Consider the following 19,215-nt stretch of genomic DNA (forward strand, 5'->3'; position numbering starts at 1 on the left):
CAGCTCCAGCACTGAGGAGAAATCCACTGCTCATGGGGTGACAACTCTTCCTGCAGCTGCTTTATGGGGCATGAAGCCTCGAGCAAGGTCTTCAGGAGGTAGCCTGTAGACGCTGAGCACTGTCGGGCTATCTGAAAATATGCTCCAAATGCCACATCTGATGAAGGTAGCAGAAGCCAAATGAGGCAGACCCAGGCAGGAATCTAAGTATTGCTGTTTTTTCCTTAGTCAAAACTATTCTTATTCTCTTGAAATGTTATCTTATATCTGCAGCAACTACTTGAGAACGTCCTCTTCAATAACTCACCCTCCTGTGTCATTTCTGGCGTTTTTTGATTATTTAATATAGCAAATTTTAAACTATACACAACTATTCATATTTTCATCTATCTGGAAAAATATTATACCTTTTACACATTCAACTAAAGAGTCATTAATAAGGTAACAGGTCAAGCACCATATTTTTGCAACTAGAAAGAAATTTACCGTATTAGTCAATGGAAGATATAATTTCTAAAAGCACCTCAGCATCAGCTTACAGTTAGATGTCTAGAAGAATATGTACAGTTTATTACACTGGAGATCCACGAAATAACATTGAAGAAGACCTTGCATGTGTGTTAAAAATCAAGGGCCCAACGAATGACCTGAGAAGCATTTACATGAGTGAGGACGTCCCTGCTCACTTAGTCTGAGCCATTTGTAAAGATTCGTGCCCTTCTCCGGCCTCCAGCAAATGAGAGCTCATGCGGAAAGCTGTACTTGCACAGCCTAGTGCTCATTTTCCAAGTGTAATGTTTAAACCGTCCACTTAGATCCCTAAAAGCACTGCTTGGTTTTCCGTTTTCCTCTCCAGTAATTCTTTTAAACGCTCATCTCTGTGCTTGAAGTACAAGTAATCAGAAAAGGAGGGGCCCCGCCGAGCTCTCTGCAGGGCCCGGAGGAGGCCGGGACACTCGTCTCTGCGGGCAAACTCTCTCTCCCGGACGCCCTCGGGCCCGGGGCTGGCCCGGCTCTTCGGCTGGAGGTCCCCTTGCGGTGCATCCTCCCCCCCCTGCGCCTCCGCCCTGGGGCCCGGGTCGGCCTTGGCGGACAGGTCCTGGGGCGCGCAGAGCAGCGGGCTGCGGGGGCCGAGGCCCGGGCTGTCCCGCCCCGCCTCGCAGCAGTTGTCGTCGTCATCCTCCTCCTCGTGGCAGGAGCTGCCCCTGGCACTCTCCGCGTCCGGCTGGAAGGCCGGGCCCTTGGCCCGGCGCCTCTGGGACAGGTCGAAGGGTTCCTCCTGCTGCAGGCTCCTCAGGCCCCCCGCCGTCTGCGCCCCGGCAACTCTCCCCCTTCCAAAACCTGCCGGAGCAAAGGCACGTTCAGGCCCCGGGAAACGTTCAGGTCGCTGGGCGGAACCCAGGGCCGGTTAGTGTAGCTTGCTTTTGCATTTGAAAAACAGAGAAATCCCCTGGAAGGCTGTAGAGAGATGGGCCTTGTCATAGATGGAGTCTACATCGGTACGACTCCTTTCAGGGGAATTTGGCAACATGCAAGAAAAGCTTTAAAAATAAGCACACCTTTGACTCAGCAGTTACACCACTGAGAATTTAAACTATGAAAATAGTCTGGCAGGTGCACAAAATGAATATGTAAGGATGCTCATCACCACGCTTCTAATAGTGAGACTGTGAAAACAATGATCAATTTAACGATAGAGGTTTGTTTAAATAAATGATAGTACCTCCATACAATGAAGGTATTATGTGTGTAGAAGGTACTTCTATGTGTAGAAGATGTAGAGACCTATTACTGATCATAAAAGGTATTCTCTATATACTTTAAGTAAAAGAAATATATATTTATCATATATATTATTTAGCATATATATTAATAGTGTAGATTCTATTTTATATATCAAAAAATATCTGGAAGGACATACGCCAAAATCTCAAAAATGATTAACTATGAGGTGATTTTTACATTTTCCTTTTCACTTCAAATATATTTCTTTTTATTTTAACAGTGAGCACACATTTTACCATAAGAAAAAAAATAAAACAATAATAGAGATATTTTCTACTTGCAAAAAACCCCAGATATTCCATTTGGGACCAAGGGGGCCACCCCATAACTGGGCCCCCTGAGCACAGACAGAGTAGGTAGGGAGGGCGCAGGAAGGTCCTCTGAGGAGCTCAAAAGCCCTTGTGTCCCACCACAAGGGTCCTTGCTGTTGGGCACAGTGATGTAAGAGGGTCTCATTGTTAGTTTCAGTTTGAAGGCCCTTGTAGGGATGGACTTTTCAGCAGCCGACAGGCATGTGGTAGGGCTCCACCTGATTTGATCTTGGAGGTGTCTGCCCGTGGTAAGCCAGCAGCCAGGCCCTGAGGACCAGGTGGGGAGGACTGAAGAGAGGGACAGGAGGGAGGGGGCTGGGGTGCGGCCAGACCCTGCTGCACAGGGGGAAGCAGGCTTCTGGGGTGGGGATGCACAAAGGAAGCCGAGGTCCAATGCTGCCTGCTTTATGGTGTGGTCAGGCAATGAAGCTGTCTGTAGCTTTAATCTTGTCAGGGGCACGGGGAGGATCTCTTTAATCTGGGTCTTGATTTTTGAGCCATTTCAAAACCTAGAGTGAAGAAATGCTAACACCTTTTGTAGTTGAAAACATTAAAATTGTTGAAAGTCTGTTAAAAACTTTCAGAGCAACTCTCTGATATATGGTGACACTCTTGATTTGTCCAGAAGAATGACAGTCTTTAGTTTGCCTGTTACGATATGAGTATCCATATGGGGTACGTCCTGGTGACCAAGTCAGGCTTTCAGACGGAGGACTGTCTCCTCATCACCTCCTATGTCTCTAGCCCTGGTGACTGAGCATACTTCACCTATTCTGGAAGAATCCAGGCCTAGCTTGGGAAGTAGCTCAGGCAACCAGAGATGCAAAGAATGATTCAGAAAAAGAACATTCTCAGGGAAATAAAGTGCTTTTGTTTTTTAACCAGAACTTTTTCAGGGCTTTTGTACAAACTCCAGGCCTTGTTTTATGATGATCACAGTTTCCTCTCAACCAGGAGTCACCATAAACTCAGCGGGTGTTTGAGAAATCTGAAAGCTACCATCATTTTGTTTCATGCTGGGTGTGCACGCGTGCATCCCATTCATGAATACGGGTGCCTAGTTGACCACCTCTTTTGTAAAGGGGTGGGAGAAGCAGCAAACGTGAACAACGCCCCCCCCCGCCATGTTTTTACCCAGTGCAATAAGCACTGGCTTGAGCCAGAATCTCAGTTCTGCCTTCAGACTTGCTGTTTGACCTTGAGCAGTTTATGTAACACCTCTCGGCCTTGGTCTCCATTTACATAAAATGAGAATTACACAGTCTACTTTGTGGAATATTGGGAACGAGCACTAAAATCTAAGTGCATCACCCTGTGCTTGGATCGTATGTGAATCGGAACATATCAGCCAGTTAGCATGATATTGTAAGTTACATATATGTGTGTCTTCTCTCCCCACACACAGACCTCCCAGAGGGCGAATGAAGAGAGTCTCATTCCCCTCGTATCTGCCATGGCATATAGCACACTGCATTGGACAGAGAGCATTTACTGCCCATTTATTGAAGGACAACCTACTGAACCCAGTACATGTGGAACATAAACTCCTCACTGCCAAGGAAGGGACCGAGAAGATGAAGGAGGCAGAAACTTTCATCAGTTCAGTTAGGGCTCAGCTAGGGAGACTCACTACTCTGCCTATGGGCCAATCAGCCCTACCAAGCAGGAAAACTGTCCTTGCGAGTTTCTGGTTGTGAACAGATAGACGAGACCTAGCCTGCTACAGACACACTTCTGCTGACAGCAGAACTTGCAGACCTGCCCCTTAACGGCAGTGCGATAAGGACGATACAATAAGGCTTTAGAGTCAGAAAGGTCTGTGTTCAAATTCTCGGTCTGTTACTTTTCAGTTGAGCAAGTTAATATTTCAAAGCCTCATAACAGAAGTTCCTCCACCCTGGAGTTACTATAAAGATTCACAGAGACCAAGCACCTGCTGCAGGGTCTGGAACAAAGAACTAATAGTGGTACCGAGTGGCATCATTATGATATTCTAATCTACCTCCTAAAATTCACTTTTACTTACTACCTTCAGATACCAGCTTTACGTGTGTTACGGCAACACTGACAACCTGCTCCCACTACTCTGCTGTGGTCTTGAGAATTATGCTCCCTTTTATGACGGTAAGAATAACCCCCCAAAGTAAAGCTCCCTAAAGACAAGTTCAGCTCCCATTTGTTCCTCACTGGCCTGGAAGGGTGATTACCTTGAGAGTGGAGGCCCCGCTCCATGACCCCATGCTTCACTTTCATGTGGCGTGTCAGGTTCCCCTTCAGGGTGAACTTGCTGGGGCAGTAGAGGCACTTGAAGGGTTTGCTGTCAGAGTGCAGGTGCATGTGGCCCATTAGGTTGTGCATCCGGTTGAATTCCTTCCCACACAGCTGTGAAGACAGTGATGAAGAGAACACAGGTTACTCAAAGGCGGGGACCCTGCCCAGGTGACCACACCCAGGCCTGTGTGAGGACGGATGTGTCGCTACTTTGTCTGGATCTTGGCATTTTTAAGTCGCTTCCAAAGAAACTGTCCCCATGGAAGTCAAGGAGGGGCTGGATCGAGCCCAGGCTCAGAGGTAGAACAGGTAGGGTTGGATTCACGAGATTTTACTCCTGTTGTATTGGGATTTTTAAACTCAAGGTAAAAACTGCAAAGCTATTAAAGCTTCTTTTGAACGCAACCTTTTGGAAAGGAGAAAAGCTACTCTGAAAGCAATTGCTCAAAGTGTGCTTCACTTGAATGATAAGGATACGGTGACTTGTTTAATATTTATGGAGTGTTTACAATATGGAAGGCACTGTCCCAAGTCTGCCATGGAATATCTCATTTAACCCACATCAGTCCTACGAGATGGGTGCTGTTCTCATCCCTATTTTACAGATGGACAAACTGAGGGATTAAGAGTAAAGACTGGCCAAGGCTCACAGCTGGAGCCGGGATAATAAACTCAGGTCCTCGGACACCAGAGGCCACACCGTCAATCACCACATCACACTGTGTCCCCCCAGTATAACTCTTCCGTTAGACTGTATCAGGCAATGCTTTTCTAATTTTTAAACTCGCTAACTTTGGGGACGGATTTCAGAGTTAAAAGGAAGGAGTGTGTCTTTTCTCTGGGTAGAGATCTGAAGTACTGAAAATATCATCCTAGGTATACAAAAAGCAAACATATTTTATTCACTTTTAAAAATTTCTATTTCCATCAAATTGCAAATACATGATGGACCACAGCAGTTCTCCAGCTCCTCTGGGAAGAACAGAACTGCCTTTTCAAAGGCAATGTGTGCAGATGCAGATGGTGTAAGACAGAAGCAGTTGTTCTGGGGTGCTTTCCTTGCTTTTCTTGTCCCCAAGCTTCAGTACAGCAGGGTTTGGAAGCTCCAGCCCTTCCTTGACTGTGCTGTGAGGAATGCAAAGAAGGATTCTGTGTCTATGCTGGGGCCAGAGCAGTAAGGGAGGAGCATTCTCCTTCCCTTTTCCCTTCCCACCCTCAGAGGCCCATGTCGTGAGGGTAGCGATATGAAGCAAGAGTTGCCCAGAGAGGATGAGGGGTACGGCATCCTCTGAAGCTGACACCGGTCTTCCTTTCTCACCGAGAGATGTTTTCAGGGCCATCGTGGAGGTTCTGGGGTGAACTTTTATTAATGAAGACAGTGTTTTCTTCAGGTGGCTATGGAGGTGAGAGCTGAGCTGGCCTTGGAAGAATGGGTACACCTAACAACTGTGACCTTGGGAGATTAGCCTAAAAGAATGCGGGGAAGGAAGAGGAAGCCATCCTGGGATTACAGATTTGTCACAGATAATCCATGCGTGAATAATAAACAGCTGGTTCTGTATTTTTAAATGATTCCTATTTGGGGGTTTTACGTACTTTTTCCCTTTTTACTTCCTTACTAGCGAGAATGAACTCAGCATACTGGTACCCCACACTCAGTATTCAGAGCACCCCTCACCACATTCATTTGGAAAAGGTGACCCAAGAGGGGAAAAGCTGAGAGAGTGGGTCTAATTTAGGGGAAAGTATGGATACATGCTTTCTCTTTATTCTCAACCGAGACAATTTATAAAGATCTATCAGCCTCTGGCTCAGTTTTGCCCATGTGTGAGAGTTCTGGTAGAGTTCTCTTTATTAGCTTAGCTTATCCAGTTCTCCATCCTAAGAAAACAAAAAATTGCATCTAGAGCTTCTACATTCGGTACTTCCAGTCATGGGTCATTCTAGAACAGATATATCTCATTTGGTTCATGGGACAGTTCGGATTGTTTGGGGCAATGCTGCTGCTGGACTTGCTGAGCTGAGCTGTCCTTCATCAGACTGCAGCATCTCTGAAGGCTCTGCCTGCCTTTTGGTTATAATCCCTGCCTAGCACCAGGCTTGACACATGATAGTTCCTGAGTAAGCCTCTGTTGAGTGAGTGAAGGGATGAGGCACATCGCAGCAGAAGATCTGAAAGCAGCAAAAGCCATGGGTAGTTAAGCACAAGACATGTAGGTGGAGGGGAGATGGAGACTGGAAGGTCAATTAGGCCACTGCAGTAGTCCAAGCCTGGATGGGTCTCATGGTCCTATAGGCCAGACGGAGAGAACTGAAGGAAGAAATGGGTTCCTCTTTCCTTCAATGACTTCCATGGAGGGTGATATTCCACTTTTAGTTATCATCTGTGGTTGCTGAAGTATTAGAAGCTGGACTGGTCTGAATGGGTTTTATAAAGGAGAAGAAATTTTAGTCTAACCTTGAAGAATACGTGGCATGCCTTTTGTTTTTGTTTTGACACAAAAATAAAGTCTCCTCATTAAATATTTTCAGACACTTCAATCAACCTTAAACTACAGGCACAGTAACTATTACTATTGTGACAATGATCCACTGCTTGTTGCTGCTGCAACTGCTGTAACTCCGGGGTTAGAGCAGATCCTGTAATTCACCTGCCTGAGGTCGCAGCTCCCTTCCCCCGTCACCCTACCTCCACCCAACACACATGTGCACACATAAAGAGGGCTACTGCTGGGTATTTTCCAGATTCTTCCGCAGCCTCAGAAAAGCAACCTTTTATGATCATCATAGCTGAGTGTGTGTTTTCTACTCTAATGCTTTTCTGGATCAATTCATTCAGTACTGAGCTTCCTGGGACATTTTCGTGGTATATGGGGACATTAGGATGTTGTATCATTTTAATAAATGATATTGTCTCCTGAAGTCAAGGCCTACAGCCTCAGGGAAGAAGATGCACTGTGGAACGTGGCTGGTCAGCTATATTATCTGATGTGTGATTGGTAAAGAAGACTAATTTTGTTGCTGTGGATAAAATTTAATTTTTATATACCAGAGTTACCCTTCATGGTTTATGATAGCCTACTGATAGCCAATGGAGAGCTTTCCCAGGGCTAAGCAATAATGTGTCAACTCTGAAAGATGTTTAGGGCACTAAAAGTTGTCCCAGGTAGTATTCAGAAACATAAGAACTACCTTCCTCTTCTCTGAGGCCAACCCCAGTATCAAGCACAGGGCTACACACGTAGTAACACTTAATGAATATCTAAGTATATGGTTAGGAAATAAACAACCAAGTCAGGAAAAATATCACGTCCTTATGCAAAAATTCCACAAAGCAGCCATCGCCAACTCTCTCTCGTGCCCCCTTTAAAGCTATACACATTAGTTTGCAAACCAAAATCCTCAGTGGCAGAAGGACAGAAACAATTAACTCAGGACCTGAAGTACTTGGACACCACTCACATCTCAGCAGTTGGGACCCTTAGCTTCTTCCTCTCAGCCTCTGACCCCTCCACAAAGCCCTTCGGTCCTTATCCAGAACACCTGGCCTCTTCATCCTTCTCAGAGGATTGTCCTCACATAACTGTACACAAATGAATGGATATATTTTGTGTCTGTGAAGTTTGGAGAGGTCTCTCAGTCCCCATGAGTGAAGAGGGGCCACAGAAGGAGGATTGGGGCAATTGAAGATGGCACCCTCAGGTGGGGTTTGAGTGTGAGTGAGCTCTAAGCAGAATCCTTGTAGTAGAGGAGAGGAACGGGAAGGAAGAAAAGTTGGGAGGGAGCATCAAAACTCTAGTTTCCTCTCCTGGGAAAAGCTGTCATCTACAAGGCCCGCTTTCATCATGAGACATGAGGCTAAGAGCTTGCCCAAGTCCAGACTTGCTGAATCACCTGCTGCCAAGGTCTGTGGAGATTAAAGGCACGGTATTGGTACAGGCAGCTGCTGGAGTGATAAGGAGTCAGATGTCATCTTGCAGGTGGTCATCTCAACCAGTCCAGCCCTTTTGAACTCTCAGTTGCTCTAATGAGCAGTATCAGTGTGCTTCTGACATTAAATACCAGTTTTTCCACCAATACCCACTTTTATACCTACTTTTAAAGAGAGAGGTGGAAGTCTGTTGCTTACTTCCCTGGTGGCACAGTGGTTAAGAATATGCCTGCCAATGCAGGGGACACGGGATTGACCCCTGGTCTGGGAAGATCCCACATGCCGCAGAGCAACTAAGCCCATGTGCCACAACTACTGAAGCCCGTACTCTGGAGCCCACAAGCCACAACTACTGAGCCCGCAAGCCACAACTACTGAGCCTGTGCGCCACAACTACTGAAGCCCCTGAGCCTAGAGCCTGTGCTCCGCAACGAGAAGCCACCGCAATGAGAAGCCCGTGCTCCACAACGAAGAGTAGCCCCTGCTTACCGCAACTAAAGAAAGCCCACACACAGCAACAAAGACCCAATGCAGCCCAAAATAAATAAATAAATAGAGAGAGAGAGATGGACCTCAAAATGTAATAGAAAATTGGAACAAATGTTTTGAACTGTCCTTTAAAAATGGGTTGCATGGATCATTAGGCTTTGAGATGGCAGAACAGAGAGGCAGTGGTGAAACCCCAGAGGGATACAGAACTTGCTCCATTTTCTCTTCTGTAAAATGTCGATGATAATCTTAGTTTCCCATGAAGCCTTTTTTTAAAAAAAATTTATTTATTTCTGGCTGCATTGGGTCTTCCTGTTGCTGCACACGGGCTTTCTCTAGTTTCAGTGAGAGGGGGCTACTCTTTATTGCAGTGCGCGGGCTTCGCACTGCAGTGGCTTCTCTTGTTGTGGAGCACAGGCTCTAGGCACGTGGGCTTCAGTAGTTGTGGCTCGTGGGCTCTGGAGCACAGGCTCAGTAGTTGTGGCTCATGGGCTTAGTTGCTCCGCGGCATGTGGGATCTTCCTGGACCAGGGCTCGATCCCATGTCCTCTGCATTGGCAGACGGATTCTTAACCACTGAGCCACCAGGGAAGCCCCTCCTATGAAGGTTTTTGATTCAGGTAAAGAGACTGGCAAATAGTAAGAGCTCAATAAATACTAGCTCTTATTACTATCATTATCATGTACATTTTACATTCTAGAAATGGTAAGTTCTTTGTGGATAAGGGTACTGTCTTTTTAAACCAAATTATGTGGAAGGAATATTAAGGAAGGACCTCAATATTTAGGTATTGAGTAAATACCTGCCAGGTTACTTGAGGCATAAGAGAAATGTAAGCAGGTGTGGCTGAGGCAGCCCTGGGAATGTGGATGGAAAGAGAAGATTCATCCTAGATTGCAGGCTTCGGGGAGCCTATTATCTGGCTCTCCGATCCTCCGTCAGCCCTTTAAACAGCTGGCAGAGGCCCTGTCCCCTTATCTTCATAGAAGCTCCTAATTCTGGCCTCCTGACGCCCCTTCCCTCCCGGGTCCAGGCAACTTCCTGTGAGTCCCAGACACAGCGCTGACAGCCAGAGTCACAGAGAAGTCGCTGTGCACAGAGGCAGAGTGATGGCAGTGGGCAACCACTGGGCTGGGGCCAGAGGCCCACAAAGCCAAAAAGAGGCACACTACTGAGACTGCGATGCACCAGGAAGCCTGTGTTTCCCTATTCTGAGAGGAAAGGTCAAAGAGCTGCAGCCTGCAGCCTCGGAGAATGGCCTCCGCTAAACTGCCCTTCCCTTACATCCTTCTCTCTCTCTCTCTCTTTTAATAAGAAGGGTGTTCCTTTCCTCAAAGGGAGAGAGAGGGAGGGAGGGAGAGAGAGACTGTAAACTGTCCAAAAGGACCGTGAGAAAACAGGAAGCTTTGAAAAGTACAAGAGAAAGCAAGATGAAATCTATTTGCAGGCGGGCCCCTGGGGACATGCGGGGCATTGTTAAGCAGGCAGTTCATACAGCTATATCCTTCCTTCTGCTGAGGAGGGCTTTGCTGCCAAAAGGCTGCTATCTGGTCACTGCCTTAACCCCCTCGATGCCAGCCTGAGAACCCTGATCCCAAGCACTGGGCCCCTGTAAGTCCCCACTGGGTTTCTCCCCCGATGGAGCATCCAAGAGCTGGAGGGGAGATGGAGCCAGTTTGGCGGAGGCGGCGGGGACCCTTTTCAGGGAGACCTCATCCTTTTCTATGTGTTCTTGCCTCAGCCTTCAGCCCTCTGCTTTGGGCCAGGCTGCAGATGACCTGGTGATTCATAACATCGGCAGCTCCCGGCTTCACCCATCTCAAAGGAGAATTTGTCCCGGAAATTCTGGATGACTGCTTTTCCTGGACAGGTTTCCCAAAGACAGCAGCTGGTTCTTTGCTATTATGGAGTGTGGATGCTACGAGGAGAGCATCCAAGTCAACCCCTGCGTGCTTGCAAAGAATCTGGGAAGCGTATTTCTGAAACGTGGCTTAAGTCTACAGGCGCAGGTCTCTGGAGAAACTCCAGCTGGCTCCAAGAAGCAAGGAGTCCAGAAGTCGAGCCAATAGCAAAAGAACCCAGAAGGGCAGTAATTTTTTTATAAGAAGAAAAAAAAAACAGAAACCTTTCCTCCTCGAATTTTCCATCCTATTGTTAATGCCTAATCCCGCAGTAAACGAATGTTTCTGTTTGCTGTGGACAGCTGTTTCCACTGAGCCAGGGCCAGAGAGAACCAGTTCATGTGGCCACAGCGGGAGGGATTTATGTTAGGAAGAATTTTTAGTGGTGAGAATCCCAGGAAATTAGAATCTGTTACTTAAAGAGTCTCCCTTTTTTTTTTTTTTGGCAAGTTCTGGGGTAAAGGAGATGGAGCCAACTCTTGGAATATGGCTGGAGCAAGGTCTGCCTCTTTTTTCCAGCCATGTCGGTCCCATAAATGGAATAACCCTTCCCCGTTACCGCAATAGAGCTCGGGTTTAGTTGTCTGGGCCCATTCTCCAGCATCACTGTGTAGCCAGCCATCCACTCTTCTCTGAGGGCTGTGAACTGCATGGTGATGGGCAAATGGCCCTCTGTTCCTGTCCCAACTCTCAGACCCCAGCAACCCCCAACCCAGGGCCAGATTTCCAAGAATACAGCACAACGTGAGTAGGAAGCCAAGTCCACAGGACACCATCTGGAGATGGCCTATCCCACAGTGGGACCTGGAGCTAGTTTATAAATACACAGGGCCCCATTACATAATCTGCAAATTCAGACGTGCTCTGAAATTCCTTTGAAATGAAGAAGGGCGATGGTATGAAGAGGACACCAAGCAGGTGGCACTGTGCAGGGAGACGGGGACGAAGAGAGGAAGAACCTGGCAGTATGTTCTGGCACTCGCCAGGGGACAGAGGCTCTTGATTGAGGTGACTGACACCTGTTCTTATTTCAGGAATGTCTAAGAATGGAGAAGGGCAACCTAAGTTTGACAAAAATACACTTTAACATCCAGTTCTTTTTGTTCAAATGATACATACTGCCTTCTAGGCAGCCTCCAACCTCCCGTGGTCTCCTGAGAGAACCTGCTCATCAGGAAGAAGTGACCTGTGCAGGTGACCAGTCCAATTCCTGTGCCAGGCCCAACTCCCACTGGAGAGTAAAACTGTATTCTATCACAGCTGGCATTTCATGCTACAAGCCCCTCTCTTATGGGGTTTGATGGTGTGACCAGATATCTGGAGCCTTTATCCACCCTCAAGGAGACATCAGATTGAGTTTCTGAACTGTATAGTTGACCAGCAGGCACCCTTTGAACCATGTGTGGTGCGCTGTCATTGGGGTGAAGGGAGGCCTGGCATCATTGGGCCCATCATGTCCCATCTCTATGCACTGGTACCAGAGAGAACACTCTAAATCCTCAAGGACCACTTGGTCCAAGATCCTCCAGGCCCCTCTGAGGCCCCTGAGGTAGAGAAACAGAACTGCCTCTGTGCCCCCAAATCACACACAGCTGGCAAGCCCTTTTCCTCCATTGGCTCTGCCCTGACGTATCCCTCTGTTTCAGGGATGTTTTCTGCCTGGTTGAACCACTACTGCTGGCTCTGAATTGGTGAGGTGGAGGAGGGAGCTGGCTGGTCTGGATGGACGTGGATTTTGGGGGGACTACGAACTATGTAATGGCTCCTGAGTATTTTAACGACTTTATGTGCCCCACCACCAGCTCATAAAAATACAGTTCATGCTCGAAGCCCAAGAGTAAACTCAACACAAGGAATGAAGAGGGACGATGAGCCGCTGACAGCACCTCTACTGTAGGAGACAGTAAATCCCTGGCAGGCGGGAACAGCTCTGTAAAAAGTGAAGTGTTCAAGGGACTCAGCGAGGCGGAAGGTAAACCAAAGGCGTGTCTAAAGGGAGACAGAAGAGCTGGTCTGTAGAGTCCACAGGGTCCCGCAGTCAGGCCTGCGTGGTCTATGTGGTCACACGAGGCCCTGAACTCAGAAGTGTCCCGGGTTTGGTGTTTACGCTCTGCTTTCATCATCTTGAAATTCTGCATAGCATCTGAACAAGGGGGCCCCGTGTTCATTTTCCACCAGGCCCTGCAAATTACGTACACCATCCTGCACGCAGCTTCCTCCCCCTTCAGCTCAGATCACTCAAGATGGACATAAATTGACTTTCAAACCACTGGGAACTTGAAGGAAAGGAGGGGAAACACAAGTGGGTGGCAGGAAAAGGGCTGGAGGGAGACCCCTCCCTCCCCCACCTCCGGAGAATGCCCACACAGGTCTAGGGAAGCTCTGGCTCCTGACCCCTCTCACCCCGTCCAGGAGTGGCCAGCACAGGAAAGAAGTCAGCTTCACAGGGGGTTCCTTCAAGTGGGGGGACATGCTGCTGAGGGATTAAGGCAGGAACAGCCCCTGGAAGCAGGGAACCCTACTCCAGGAACAGGGATTGACAAAGAATATCATTTGGACCCCATGGGACACGCAGGACAGAGAGAAGGCAAATCCATTTCAAACAGAAAGGCTCTAACGATATCTGAACGTGGCGATTTCCCTCTGCTTCCCCCTCAGCCCTCTCCTGTGACTGAGGTGTCACTTGCCAGTACCTTCCCTGAATTAAACTGCCCAATCCTGAGCAAGATTCCTTCTCATCTTAGAAGTGGAGGAGAGAAACAATGAGGGGAGGGGAACCAGCCTGGGAAGCCTAAGCATTTCTGCGTCGTACCCGTCAGCACCTTGGGCTTTACACATCTCCAGCTCACACTTTACCTTAGCGCATGAAATAAAAACCCCACCAAGTTAATGTGACACAGAGATTGTAACGAAGATGCTCCATCATATTCAGGAATAAACGAGAAGCACCTCAGTTGTTCCTCTGCCCACGCAAGCATCTCTGAGGTCACCTGAGGGCCTAGCCTTGGAATCTCTTCCATCCCCTCCGGGAGACCTGCCTTCAAATTACAGTGCTCAGTCCAAGTGTGCGGAGGGCAGGAGCGGTGGCCGGGGGTGGGCGGGGAGTGGGAAGGGAAGGGGACAGGGCTGGAAGCTTCTCTGACTCCTCTCTGTGTTCTACTCACTGGCTTGTAAGGGGAAGAGGGCTACACCTGACTGCTGCTTTCTAGAGCACCAGCTCTCACACCGCCTTCATCCTTTAACGACCTCATTCCCCAAATGGGCCTCCCACCCTCAGCGCTCCCTGCACTGGCTGTCTCCACGCCCTGTGCACCGATTCCACAGCGAGACACACGGGGCAGCTCCTAGGGCTCAGCTGGGCACAGCTGCGGTGGAGAGAGGCACAGAGCAGCAGACAGGCCTGGGCTTGGCCGCAGACCTCTCTGAGCCGCAGAGGTCCCTCTGATGAGACTGAGTAGAAGGTTCCCTGGAGATTCTTCCTGCGCACCTGCACGGCCCTCTGAGCCCCCCCTCTCCACGCTCCTCCCGGGCAGCCGCCCACCTTGCATTTGAAGGGCTTCACATCCGAGTGGACGATCATGTGCGCCTTGAGGGTCTGTTTCTGCACGAAACTCTTGTAGCACAGGTGACACTGGTAGGCGCGGATGTTGGTGTGGATTAGCACGTGTCTCTTCATGTTGGCCAGCAGAGTGAACTCCCGCCCGCAGATCCCGCATTTGTGCTCCTTCACGCCCTGGGAGGGGTCAAGATGCAAAAGAACCGTGGTTAGCAGGTAGCCGACTTTCATCAGGACGGTAGTCTTTGCTTTTCTCTCTGCCACATAAATCCACGAAGGATTTGGTGAAAGATGCTGAGTTCCAAATGGTGTGCCTGTAGCCTTGTTAAACCACTATTTTCTTGAAAAGTGGTGATTACGTAATCCTTTTTTTCTTCTAAAAACCATAAACTAGCCAGACTGCTAGAGGAAAAGAAAGCTACTGGTTTTGTTGTTCCTGCTGCTGCTGGGGTTAATTCTATGGTAACAGTTCTCAGGGATTAATAAGACTTTGGTAAGAGCACCATGGAATGAATGGTATGTGAAATGAGTCTAATCCGGCTTTCGTGATAATGAAAAAACAAAACCCCCTAAACTGATAATATCATTTCCCATATGAAAACCAATGTTCTCTTGAGTTCTCATTAATGGATTTGAAAATCCAAGAACAACTACTCACATCCACACTTCAAAAAATTACAACTCGATAATCGCCTCTTGAGATGGTCCCCTGGGCTCCCACGGGCCACAGTGGCCTCTGTGTGATTTGGCTATGGAGCCTCCAAGCCGGCTTCTGTCTGATAGAGCAATTTGGCAGAGGAAAGCTTTCTGAATTAGAAAAGGGGAAAGAAGAAGATTTTCTAGTTCCCTTGCTGTTTGTGAAGTGTTTTAATACTTAAGCATCAATGCCCTCAACTGAAAGCACTTCTGGGGACTCTCGGTGTGAGTAGAGTATTACCTAATCCTGACTAACCAGTGCTTGTCTGAAACGGCCATTGCAAGAAATCTTGACCCAGAATGACTTTTTGGAAGGACCCAGAACCATGGTATTAAAACTAGGTTATTACAGGTTTAGGACAAGTCATTTAGCTAACAACTGTATCTTATAAAACCCATATGGCCTGATATTCATAGTGACCTAAGGCAGGAGGGGCTCCAAGGTTCCCTCTGCCTATATTTTCATTTCTTTAATTTGGGGCATGGTAAGAGAGTACCACTCCTCAGTTTAGGTGAGCCCGTGGCACTAAAGGGTGAGTTTGGGTCTCTGCCCAGCTGCTTACTGGCTGCATAACCTTAGATGAGTCCCGCAGCCTTTCCTGGTGAAGGTTTCCTCATCTCAAGTTGAAGTGCTGGGACATGAGAACCCGGGGACTCTTTCTAACTGGAATACTGTCTAGTCTAGATGATTGCAGATGAGTATGGATTTACGCTAATGAAGAGATCTAAATTTTAATGTCCTCCTAAGAAGATGAATTTTTTAAATGTGCTGCATATTCAAACAGTGAGTTTAAAAGTATTAAATTAATAAAAACTATTTTCTTGATGGGTTTAAAATTTACTTCAGCATCTTTCTTCTCAAGATTGTCCCTATACTTGGTTATGATCTAGTTAGCACCTACTTATCACTGTTTTTGGAATTCTCTAAAGAGAATTCTGTGAACAAAGTAAAATTCACATGTGGGCTGGCCTAGACCTCAAGTAAATGAGAGACTGGACACAGCTTAGGGAACAAAGGAAGCTGCTGTATCTTTAATGAGATCAATGAAATCTCAGAGAGGGGACCTGCGGAGCTGCTGGGTGAAGGGAAAGAGGGAGTAGTCTTGATAGTTGTGTTCAAGGGCTCAGGTGCTAGAGACAGAGATGCTGGGTGACTTCCCATGGCTTGGTGTCTTCATCTGCAAATCTGGAGTAATGATATCCATAGGTAGCTCTTACAGTTGTTGAAGAGGATTAAATGAGACGTACAGTACCTGGCACTTAGCAAGTGCTCAGTAAATACTACCTCTCACTGTTTGCTGACTCTTTTAATTAAAATGCATTTTGCTTCCTAATGCAAACAAGACCTATTTCAGATACTAGGCTGTTTCCTTCATTTTGAGTTCATTTTCTACCATCTCACAGAATTTTTATGTGTTCTAAAATGCATTTCTGATTCCTCTTCCACACATGTAGGAGTCCCTGGAATTAGCACATGGCCCCCCTGGTGGCTGACTCTCAGTTCAGGCTCCTTGTTGATGGCTCCTGCACTAGGCAGGCACCTCCTCTCTGGATGCATCTAAGGTGCCTTTTGCAGGGCAGCTGTTTGTGCAGAGCCCACGAGGCAGTCATGCATTTTGTCCATATTTGGTCCTAACCTATCAAATGAAACCCACAATGCCTGAGCAGAAATATTATCTTGGCTGAGCAAAGTCCTCCACTGACCTTTCAGAATGAAAGAATGTTTTAGAAACTCTGGCTTGCTAGAAGTCTCTTCTGCCAAAAAAACCACTTGAGGTCAAGGGTGTGAGAGTAGAGTTCAGTGGGGCAAACTTCCCCTCTTGGAAGCTCAAAGCAGACCCAAGTTAGCTTGGCTGGGTAAGATTTCAGGAACGCACTGGGGCCTTGTTTTAGTTCATTCTGAATGACTCCAGGGCTTTGTCTGCAAACTAGGCTGAACTTAGACATGCAGGCCTACATTTCTCCTTGAAGACCTGAGGCTGGGGAAGGTAAAACCAAACCCAACAGAGAAGAATGCTCTCTCATGCCTCCTATAATACAAACCACAGAGCACTGCCACCAACTAGGCAGAAGCTCAATGGAGGAAGCACAGACCCGGCTGGACCCAGGCCAGGCTCTGCTCCCCTCAAAGCCACCTGCAAATGAAGCAGTTGAGGGAGAAAATAAAGCAAAAGGTAGCCACAACTTTAGCAGAAAAAGACCCAGAGAATGTTCTAGAGTTTTCTAGAAGGCTCCGATTCGTGTATCCCAGGCACAAAGCTGGTCTTGGGCAGATAGGGACTGATGCACCCTCATGCTAGCGCCCCGGATGAAGTTTCCAGAAATAAAATTTTAGGGATTCTGGGAGGCGAACAAGCACCAGCCCAAGCACCAGCTGCTGCCTTCATCCTTCCACACCCTCCTCTCCAAACTGCATTCTTTCTTTCTTAGGACCGCCTGAGACTCCAGAAGTCGAGACGGGAAAGGGCTTGATGGCTAGTCTACTCATTCTCCCCCATTTCAAGGCGAGGAAGAAGAACGTCTGGGCTCAGGTAAGGGACGCCTCCTGCCCAGGGTGACACGTGTCAGGGGCGGGAAGCAGCGCGGGTCTCCCGGGCCCTCGGCCCAGGACTCGCTCCTCTCCCCTGGGGCCCCGCAGTACCTTGTGCGTGAGGGAGTGCTGCTTGAGGTGGTGGGGCTGCACGAACTCCATGCCGCACTCGGAGCAGATGTAGGGCCGGATGTCCTTGTGCTTCATCATGTGGTTCTGAAGCTGACTCGGGTACTGGAAGGTCTTGTCGCATTCGGAGCAGCTGTACTGGATGGGGCCGCGGTGCGTGGTGAGGTGCCTCTTCAGCTGGGCCAGCGTGGGGAAGTCGAGGCCGCACTCCACGCAGATGTTCTCCCGCCCACTGGCGTGCTTGGCCTCGTGGGCCTTGAGCTCGCTGGGGTAGGCGAAGCCCCGGCCGCACACGCGGCAGTTGTGCGGCTTCACCTCGCTGTGCTGCATCATGTGACGCTTCAGGTGGCTGGTCTGGGTGAAGGCCTTGTGGCACACCTGGCATTTGTGGGGCCGCGTGCCCTGGTGGGTCAGCATGTGCGTGTGCAGATGGCTGAGCTGCTTGAAGAGCTTCCCGCAGCGGCTGCACGCGTGCGGCTTGATGCCGCTGTGGCCCAGGATGTGGGTCACCAGGTTGTACTTGGAGGTGTAGGACTTCTCGCAGGTGGGGCACTGCCAGCGCTTCTGCGCGCCGCCCACGTCCACGTAGTAGCTGTCGTCGATCTGCACGTTCACGTCCACCCTCTCCACCTTCTGCTTGGTCTCCTCACTCTCCCGCGGCTCGGCTTTGCGGGGCAGCATTGGCTCCGGGGGCCGCTTGGGCAGGAAGGTGTGCCGGCTGAAGGGGAAGGGCGAGGCCGAGGGCACGAAGAAGGGGAACACGAGGCCCGGGGGCACTTTGGGGTAATAGGGGTAGGGCGTGGGCAGGAACGGAGGGGGCGCGGCCCACGTGGCGCTGGGCTTCACGGGCTCCTGCTTGACGGCCTTGCCCCCCAGGTGCTCCAGGCTGCGGTAGAACTGAAAGCCCACGTTGCACAGGTCGATCATCCGCGAGTCGTACTTGGGCCGTGCCGGCGGCGGCGGTGGCGGCGGCGGCGGCGGCGGGAAGAGCAGGCGTAGTTCCGGGGGCCCGGGGTTCTTGCTCTCTTCCGGGTGCAGGGCAAGAGCGGCTTCTTCCGAGGGGTGGTTATAGGGCATCTTGGTGGGCATGCTCTTCCGTTTCCGAGACCCTCCTCCTTCAAAGACGCCCGGGAATCCGTCTAGGTCTCCTGGAGGAGGCTCATACCGGAACTGGGAAAATGGCCCCCGGAGAGCTTCCGGGAAGGGGTGTCTTGGAGGAGCTCTTCCTCTGGAAACCACTGGCTGCAGGCCGTGGGGGAAGGAGGGGGCCCTCTTCGCACCCAAACTGAAATGCACACCCTCGTCTTTGACCATCTTCATTTCCTTCTGCATCCTTGGCAATTTTCCTTTAAAGAGAAAGAAACTTATCGTTAAAAAAAAAAAAAAAATCCCTTTTTCCATAAAGAGTTGTGGCTAGATGTCGGTACTAATTTATGAAGAGTAATGTTTGTTTAATACCGCTCCCCATTTATCTGAAGGCTGTTTAAAATATCATATTTTCCCCCTTGCAAACCCGGTTACTAATATGGAAAGCACTGACCTCCTGGAGTGGGACCCTAGGGCTCCTGTGTAAATCACAGCCACAAAACCATAGCTGGGGGTGGAGGAGGGGAGG

The 19,215-nt window shown here is 48.9% G+C and overlaps 1 protein-coding gene across 1 annotated transcript; it reads right to left on the reverse strand.

Annotated features, from left to right (window-relative positions):
* Nucleotides 1-811: 811 nt before the first annotated feature.
* On the reverse strand, nucleotides 812-18,932 carry ZNF366 (zinc finger protein 366). The gene is made up of 4 exons (XM_065875180.1): nucleotides 17,583-18,932; nucleotides 14,231-14,422; nucleotides 4,304-4,478; nucleotides 812-1,341 (listed from the first exon to the last, which is right to left on the reverse strand). The coding sequence occupies exons 1-4, from the start codon at nucleotides 18,930-18,932 to the stop codon at nucleotides 812-814; spliced, it is 2,247 nt and encodes a 748-aa protein (XP_065731252.1).
* Between the last annotated feature and the right edge of the window lie 283 nt (nucleotides 18,933-19,215).

The sequence above is a fragment of the Phocoena phocoena genome, chromosome 3, assembly GCF_963924675.1.
Source record: "Phocoena phocoena chromosome 3, mPhoPho1.1, whole genome shotgun sequence".
Taxonomy (NCBI): Eukaryota; Metazoa; Chordata; class Mammalia; order Artiodactyla; family Phocoenidae; genus Phocoena; species Phocoena phocoena.

Excerpts from the sequence above, each read along its gene's own strand:
- ZNF366 (XM_065875180.1), bottom strand. The coding sequence starts at position 18,932 with ATGCAGAAGGAAATGAAGATGGTCAAAGACGAGGGTGTGCATTTCAGT. Across the intron at positions 4,479-14,230 it reads TGAAGCCCTTCAAATGCAAG|CTGTGTGGGAAGGAATTCAA; the intron begins GTGGGCGGCTGC and ends CTGTCTTCACAG. Across the intron at positions 1,342-4,303 it reads GCGGGGCCTCCACTCTCAAG|GTTTTGGAAGGGGGAGAGTT; the intron begins GTAATCACCCTT and ends TTGCTCCGGCAG.